At 35.3% G+C, this 8720-nt stretch overlaps 2 protein-coding genes across 2 annotated transcripts; one reads left to right on the forward strand and one right to left on the reverse strand.

Moving 5' to 3' along the window:
- Positions 1 to 942: 942 nt before the first annotated feature.
- Positions 943 to 3695, forward strand: LOC112020062 (uncharacterized). Its single transcript, XM_065769748.1, has 5 exons — positions 943 to 1419; positions 1680 to 1783; positions 1897 to 2068; positions 2531 to 2650; positions 2972 to 3695. Exons 1-5 carry the CDS (start codon positions 1234 to 1236, stop codon positions 3692 to 3694), a joined length of 1305 nt encoding a protein of 434 aa, XP_065625820.1. The 5' UTR covers positions 943 to 1233; the 3' UTR covers position 3695.
- A 2647-nt stretch (positions 3696 to 6342) lies between these two features.
- On the reverse strand, positions 6343 to 8310 carry LOC112020063 (homologous-pairing protein 2 homolog). The gene is made up of 6 exons (XM_024052628.2): positions 8175 to 8310; positions 8028 to 8053; positions 7352 to 7619; positions 7080 to 7150; positions 6810 to 6998; positions 6343 to 6725 (listed from the first exon to the last, which is right to left on the reverse strand). Exons 1-6 carry the CDS (start codon positions 8200 to 8202, stop codon positions 6618 to 6620), a joined length of 690 nt encoding a protein of 229 aa, XP_023908396.1. The 5' UTR covers positions 8203 to 8310; the 3' UTR covers positions 6343 to 6617.
- Positions 8311 to 8720: the final 410 nt, after the last annotated feature.

Genomic DNA, 8720 nt, shown 5'->3' on the forward strand with positions numbered 1-8720 from the left:
AAAACTTACTTAAAACTTGATAATCATAAAATCGAGTTACATTGAAACTTGATTTTCTAAAAATCAAGTTTCAAAACAGGGACATGGTACTTAATAGTTTCAAAACAGGAACAATTTGTTGGATATTTTAAAAAATAAGGGCAAAAGCTCATTTTTCCCGAGATTATATAGACATGGCATGTTAATATTTTGGACAATTTATACCCATCAATTTTCATTCTTTATTATTTATTTTTTAACTCTCAAATGATGTTTTCATTTAAAAAAAAAAAATCACCAATAATGTTAGTTTTCGTTCTATTACTTTCCTTTAAAATATCCCTTTTTTTTCTTTGAGGGAAAAAAAATCCAAGTAATAGAAAGAAAAATATTTATTTTCTTTTCATTCTCTTCCATTTTTGTTTCAATTGTATTAATGTCATTTTTTATTTATTTATGATTTGGACGGAGGATTCTCCTCCTTTCGTAGTAGACATTGTTGAATGTATCGCATTGATCGTGATTTACCTTAATAACATTTCTCTATTTCTTCTCAAAATATATAATACTAATATTGCCGATTTTCCTTTCTTTCTTTCTTATTTCTTTTTCCTTTTTTTTTTTTGTTAAACCGATTTTCGAATTTCGTAACTATGATTCAACGCCAATTTTTATCATAATTTATGTTATTTTTTCCCCCTGCCAACTCAGACAGATTTGGTCCATTTTGGAGACGAAATTCTTCTGCATTTTACTATTTTAGCCCTGTTCGAGGACCCATATGAATAGAATCGTTCCTCACGTGCTCAAGCCTCAAACGCGTGTGGCGGTCGATTAAATGGGCCCCATGCGGAGCCCACCAGCCCCTAATAGTAATATGTATCCTTCCTCGAAATAGACTTAAATATCATTATCAACCGCGTTTTATACAACGCCTCGTTCGTTCCCATTTAAGCTCTCAAGCTCAGGGCCTCTTCTCAATTAGAAAGAAAATACTTAACTCGCAAGGCAAAAGTCCCATACACACTAAAATACCAACCACCTCATAAATGGTCACAAGGTCAAGGACTCTCTCTCTCTCTCTCTCTCTCTCTCGTCATAACATAAAGGTCCAAGCGAGCCAAGTCTCGCTTGTTGCCTTGTGCATTTCAACTACTCCACATATATTGTGTGTTGTTTGGTCTGCTAATTAATTAAGACTCTGCTTTCTTTTGCTCCTTTGAGAGGGCACTGATCAAACAACACTCTTAAGAAATGGGAAAGAAGCTTGATGCTCTACTTGGTAGAACCTTTAAGCCCTCCAAATTTAAGCCTCTTGTCAATCTAGCTCTCTCTCGTCTCGTTGTCTTGAAGAACCAGCGCCAAGTCCGCTGCACCCAAGCCCGGTCTGATGTTGTTCAGCTCCTTGACCTTGGTCACCATGAACGTGCTCTTATTCGTGTAAGCTTTAATTTCTTTGCTTTTGGTTTACTAATGAAAACGAAAACGATCATCTTCATTTCATTTCATGGTTCATTTTAAATTTATAAAGGTGTGCAGTTTATCATAGTACTACTGTTAGATCCAGAAAATAATATATATGTTCATAGATATGAACCATGGAATTGACGAATTAATGGAGGGTATGACTAATATATCTTCTTTACTAGCTATGGTTTTTTCTTTGGGCACTGTATAAAGTTTTTATGGTTTTCTTACAGGTTGAGCATGTGATCAAGGAACAAAACATGTTGGATGTGTTTGTTATGATAGAGAGCTATTGCAATCTTTTGATTGAAAGGGTCAACCTCATTGAACAAGAAAGGTTGGTTACTGTTCCATTTTGACTGTTGAAAACATTAAGTTTCTTTTCTTTTTCTTTGGCTATTTTTTTACCTTCTGGTTTTTTATGGTCATGCTTCTGTATGTTTTGTATAGAGTGTGCCCCGATGAACTGAGGGAGGCAATATCAAGCTTGCTCTATGCAGCTTCGAGATGCGGGGAGTTTCCTGAGCTTCAAGAGATTCGTACTGTTATGACAACTCGTTTTGGCAAAGAGTTTGCTGCTTCTGCTATTGAATTACGCAACAATTGTGGAGTCAACCGTAAGGTATATTATGATTTGGAAAATTTTCAAGATGTAAAAATCTGTCTACTTGGATCGATCATATAGTGAAAACTAGTATATTTGTCCAAAAGAGCATCCATTAGAATAGGATCTTTTGAAAGTACCCGTAAAGATGCCAAAAACTGAAAATAGACCCAAAATGCTGTTCTTTTTATGGTAAAAAAACAATAATTAAAGTGAATAGCGTTTGGTACATACTGAATGAATCATAGACAGATGAGGAAATTACTTGAGGACATATTTGGTTTGCGGCAATAAATCCCTTAATAGAATGATTATTCATGTGTAATAAATATTTAGTAATTTGGTTGCATCTTTATTACATAGAATAGTTAGAGAAAATCTGAGTAGTTCCAAAAATTGTCGAACTTTGATAATCTGATTAGGTATGTTTATCATTGTTTATGACATATGATACATTGTATTTGTATTGGGTTCCTGTAGATGATACAAAAGCTATCAACCAGGCAACCAAGCTTGGAGAACAGGATGGAAGTGGTCAAAGAAATTGCTTCCGAGCACAACATTGTTTTGCAATTTGATGAAGCTTTTATTTCAACTGAGGTATGCAAGTTTATGGTTCGTTTGGATTGAAGGAGAGTAAAGGAGAATTGATCCAAAATTAGCCTATTTTTAGCTAATTCTATTTTACTCTACTCTATTCTACTCCCCTTCCCTCCTCCTCAATCCAAACAAGCCCTTAAAAGAGACAGAAATTGCAATAAAAATAGTACTCTACTCTACTCTCTCTCCCTCCCTCCCTCCCTCCCCCTCAATCCAAACCAGCCTTTAAAGAGATAGGAATTGCAATAAAAATAGTACACTAATTCACCCAAAATGTTGATAACTGTTCATGACGTGTGGCTTACTATGTGGTGTGTACAGGAAAGTTTGGATGTGAACAAGATGCAAAACCATGAGGCCAATTCAGGTTGTACCAAGCTTGGGGATGATTCAAAAATTTTGCCTCAGGAGGTGGAAAAAGATTATGGGTTCTCCGATTCAATGAAGGGAAAGAAAAAATACAGGGATGTAGCTGATGCAGCTCAAGCAGCTTTTGAGTCAGCAGCTTATGCAGCAGCAGCTGCAAGAGCAGCAGTGGAGCTCTCTCGATCTGAACCACATGATCCTGATGATCAGGATAGTCCCAATAATGGACGAGGCAAAGTGTTGAAGAAGCATGAAATCATGACACACGAATCTGAATTGGTAAACAAAGAAACGCACAATGAAAATCAAGCTGAAAAAATGAAACAGAAAAATGCATCAGAATTGAAGAGGTCAATGTCTGCTTCAAGTTCAGATTCAGCAGAAGACATTTCAAAGGTGACCACAAAATCATCAGATGTTATAGGTCAGGCTGATTCTTTGGAAAAAGAAATGAATTTTGATGAGAGTGACAATGAGACTGCGCATGAAGAAAGCATCATCCTACCTCATAAGCAAATTCCTTCAGGGTTTCGAGCTGGCCTGAAGGTGGGCTCAGGCCTTGGACACCCAACAGGACTTGCTGCAGAACGATCTGGGACTGGGATACACATTGCACAAAATTTAAACATGGAGAAGGCACCAATATCTGTCAGGACTAGACAAGTGCGCGGATACTGAAAAAGCAACTTTACACGGCAAACATATTGTATAGATATCACATGTGAGGTTAATGTCGATGAAACGGGCACAAAAATTGGTCAGAATGCCAAGCATTAGCCCTAATGCATTTTCTGTAATTTTTTGGTTAAGAAGTGATTAGTGAGTTAAAACTTTATTAAGCTCATGATAACTAATGTGAATAGAACCTTAACATAGCCTGTGATGTTGCTTGACAATTACATAAATATAGCCGTAAATGAGGATGCTGTAAATGGATGAACAATTGCTCTACCCCGAAGTGAATTTGCTGTGTGCGTTGACGCTCATGAAGGCACCTGCTGTCATTGGATCTGTTATGTTCTTTTGTTTACAGCGTTTGTTAAATTTATAAGAATCATATGAAAGGTGTAAAATCTGGTTCTTAGGGGTCCCAGGGTTTTCATATTGGGGCACACACACAAACACAATAAGTACCCTTGTAAAATGCGATGATCACAGGTTAAATTTAAAAGCCTTGTAACTGAGACCAGCTATGCCATTTGGACGGTGGTGTGAATGTATCTTGGTAAAATATGTAATTGCTTCTAAGACCATAAGGAGGCCTATTGGCAGGGATTGGGAATGCCATGACCATTTTTTTTCTGCCTTTTATACACTAATAAAAGACAATTGACAGTTCTTTGCCTCATGAGATACCTAGCGCGGCTGACTTGCTTATTGAAGAGTATGTCTAGATGAACACATTCAAATATATATATTTTAAGAACATTGCTTTCAATCCAACATAAAACAATGATAGAATATACATAAATCAACAAATAAAAAGGAAAAAAAACTTACAAGTTTTAACTATTTGCAATAGTAAATTTCAACTCATGGGAAAAAAAAGCACTCACAATTCAAACGATGACACTAGTTTACATTTTCTGCAATTATATGGAAGAAAAAAAAATTAAAGAAGCAAGCTAGTATAGACTCAGCCTATGATGTTACCACAAATCAACAAAACTTACCAATAGGCGTGCGTTTGGATTGCAAGGCAAGTTGCGGCACGTTTCCGTTTCACGTTTTCTCCTTTTTTTTTTTTTTTTTTTTTTTTTTTGCCGGCTTTTTTGACTTTGGGGGACAAATTTCACTGTGTATATACTGTGCGTGCACTGTTCATGCACTGTTCACGCAATATTTAATATTAAAAGTGGGTCCCACAACACTATTCACACATTTAAAAATTATTTTGCTACAGTGTTTTCAGCAACAATCAGTTTTTAGCAACTTTCAGCAACAATAAGTGCTATCCAAACGGACCCTAGATATCAAATATGCTAAAGGGCTTTTTCAGTATCCGCGCACTTGTCTAGTCCTGACAGATATTGGTGCCTTCTCCATGTTTAAATTTTGTGCAATGTGTATCCCAGTCCCAGATCGTTCTGCAGCAAGTCCTGTTGGGTGTCCAAGGCCTGAGCCCACCTTCAGGCCAGCTCGAAACCCTGAAGGAATTTGCTTATGAGGTAGGATGATGCTTTCTTCATGCGCAGTCTCATTGTCACTCTCATCAAAATTCATTTCTTTTTCCAAAGAATCAGCCTGACCTATAACATCTGATGATTTTGTGGTCACCTTTGAAATGTCTTCTGCTGAATCTGAACTTGAAGCAGACATTGACCTNAAAAAAATCCTCATCCTTTTATGGTAATACTGGGGGTTTATTTCAATGGCTTAATTTCTAGTTCTAGAGAGTCCTAGGATTTCATATTGGGGAAGTTTTGTGTACCCGCGATATGTTAGGTACCCACCTTGCACAGTGGAGTACATATTAAACTTAGAAAATCTAAGGATTCTTGCCCCATTAATCCCTCAATGTAAGGAAAGCTTGTGAAGGAGATTGTGCAGATTACTCAGTGCTTTAGATCTTGTATGTACAAGCATTGGTATAGGAAGATTATTGCTGTGACAGCATTTTTCGTTTTTTTCCTGCCTTTTTATACATGTAATACTATTTATAGTTGGCTTACCAAAAAAAAAAAAAAAAAACTATTGATAGTTTTTCTGTGGAATGGGATTACTTTTGGAGACCAGAGATGCTGAGTGTAGATACGTCCAGATGTACAGCTACAGGTAGTCTTTAGTGAAAATGTGGCCCTTCACCTCCTGAGAAGAAGTACTAAACTAAATTTAGAAACCTGAATTATTTGTTTGATAATTTTCGAACTTGGACAAACAAAATCATTGTCCTTTATAAGGTTGTATTTGCAGAAAACGTGGGAAGAAAGTAATTTAATTATAACTTCAGCCTAGCCTATTTGGGAAGCTCACAAAAACCCCAAAAACATATCTAATACTCATATTCCTTAGTACCAACAAATTTGTCTGCTCATAATGTTAATGGAATTTACTCAAAAAAGAAAAAAAAAGAAAAAGAAAAAAAAAAAGAAAAAAAAGAAAAAGTAAGTGTGTCCTGATTGACCTCATAATGTGGGGATTTGTGGGGTGTGGGGGTGGGGGTGGGGGTGTGGGTGGTGGGGAGGTCAAATAAATTTTGAGGAATGTGCTACAAAGGCCCAGATTCAATGGTTACAAGTTCAGCCTTCTATACATTACAAGTCATGTTGCAGTTGTTCTTGAAAAATGTTACACATCATTAGTCATCACAGGATACGAGAAAGGAATTGCTCATAATTGATCATTTTTCTTCAATGAAACATAACAGCAAGTACACGGTGTCTTATGCTTAAAATTGTGACTAATTTCTGTGCTCCTCTTAATTACATAAACTGTCATATCATGCATCCTTGTGAAACAAACAGTCAACATGTAACAACTATGACAAATTCTAGATCTTAAAAAACATTCAGAATTCACATGTATTTTCCTTTTGCAACAGATTTACCTCTAGGAGAACACTATCTTATATGCTTAAATCCTTGACTGAGGATTAAACACTTCATAAACATCGGTAGCCTCTTGGACGCTTCTTATCACGCTGCATCAGGTCACTATATGACTGCAAACTCACACCAACATCTTCATCATATTCAATTCCAAGTTCCTCCTGAAAAAGTGTGTACAAACATTAGTAACTTCAGCAATCACAGATATGTATGCTTACAAGACATAAACCATAAATATATATTACCTTAAACTCCTTGAGATCCTTGGGTGAGTTCTCAGTAATAGCATCCCATAGATCTTTGAACATCCTTTTACGCCTTCTCCACTGAGTTAGTTTCTCCGAGACCATGTCCTCAACTGCCTTACGATCCTCTGGCCTCACCAGTGTAACTCCTCCACGCAATTTATCCAGTTTTTCCTCCATCTCCTTAACCTGATACAGAATTAAAAGCCCCTAAGTATGTTCCAAACTTCTTCAAAGATATCTCTAACCCAGTTCAATATTATGATTCACCTCCTTTCTCAGTTTGGCATCTTTGTCGCATATCTGTTCCAGGGTCAAATTTGATTGCAAAGTTTTAATCTCTGCAAAAAAAAAAAAAAAATGCTTATTTAAATTGTCACATTACATGATTTGATAGACTTGTCGTCCAATATCATTTTTTTTTTTTGGCATCCAAGACGAAATCTAAATATACAAAGCTAACATGTTCAAATAATTAAGACTACCAAGACAGATCACCTTTTACAAAAAAACAATCAATAAAAAGGGTGTATAGGGATTACCTCCCTCGACCTCGTTGATTGCTTTCTTTTGTTCTTGGAGCTGTTGCTGAAGTTTTGCATTTTCTTCTTTCATCTGATTAAGCTCGTCATTGTTTGGAATGTTGAATTGGTCTTGGCGAGCAAGGTATATCTTCTGCTTACCATACTCTTTGAACGAAATCCGCCCATTATCAGCCAGATTATCCAGTGCCTTCTGAATGGCCGCCTTCTTGAGGTTGAACTTTTGCAATGAATCGGCCACATTTTGAGAATTTAACGGCCTGTTTTGCTGAATAAAGGAAAATCGAAAAACACGAGCCACAATGTAAGATACAAATTAGGCATTAATTCATAGAGCCATACTATATACATAGTTCTCAGTAAATCATACTAAAACTTATTAGATATAATACTATTTAATATTACAACAAGTAGATGCTTAAGGTAAAATTTTTTATTTCTCTTTGCTTTTACTTCGATTTTGTGTAATTGAAGTTACTAATTTCAATTACTAATGTTTATGAAATAATTTATCTCATTCAAGTATGATACTGAATTTTTGAGATATGCGTCCCAATCCCAAAATATAAAGTATTTCCAGCTGAATTATTGAAGCACATAATACAGTTTAGCAAATAAGTTGCAGTATTAAACCCAGAGAACGAAACGATTAATAGGAGGCTGAAAAATGCTTTACCTCATTCACGAAGTTGAGCACGATTGCTGCAACCAAAAAAGCAAAAGAGTTTTACAAAATGTGAAAAGCTTGAAAAATCAATTAATCGGGACTTGGAAAATAGAAAATTAAAACGAAATGGTTTCACAGAGAGAGAGAGAGAGGTACCTTCGGCGCTATCTGATTTGGGAGCCATTGATCGGGAAATAGGCGGGAAAATGTCGGTCTGAATCTGAAACCTTTGGCTTTATGCCTTTATTTAACACTAGTTAGGGCAGCATCAACAAGGCAGTGGATGACATAGAAAAAGAGTAGGGATTAAGAGGTCAATCACAAAATTAATATAATTATTTAACATATAAATATCTATATTAGTTAGGAAAAAAAAAAAATATATATATATATATATACTTATTTTACTATAATATTTTTTAGTACCTATTTACTATAAACAATATATCCACTTACTAAAACATTCTAAAAATAATAACGAATATCATCATCTTTCATTAATAAACAATTGAGGTTTGCTAAGAAAATTAAAGAATAATAATAATAATAATAATAACCAAAGGCACGTGTCATTAATTTTTTATTAGATAAATTATAAGTTTCAAAAATTTAAATCTAGAAAATCAATATTTTTTGGATAACAAATAAAACATATTATATCATCATTCCAATTTTCAAGAATTGCTACAATCTAAAACTCAA

The sequence above is a fragment of the Quercus suber genome, unplaced genomic scaffold (assembly GCF_002906115.3).
Source record: "Quercus suber isolate HL8 unplaced genomic scaffold, Cork oak 2.0 scaffold_1336, whole genome shotgun sequence".
NCBI lineage: Eukaryota > Viridiplantae > Streptophyta > Magnoliopsida > Fagales > Fagaceae > Quercus > Quercus suber.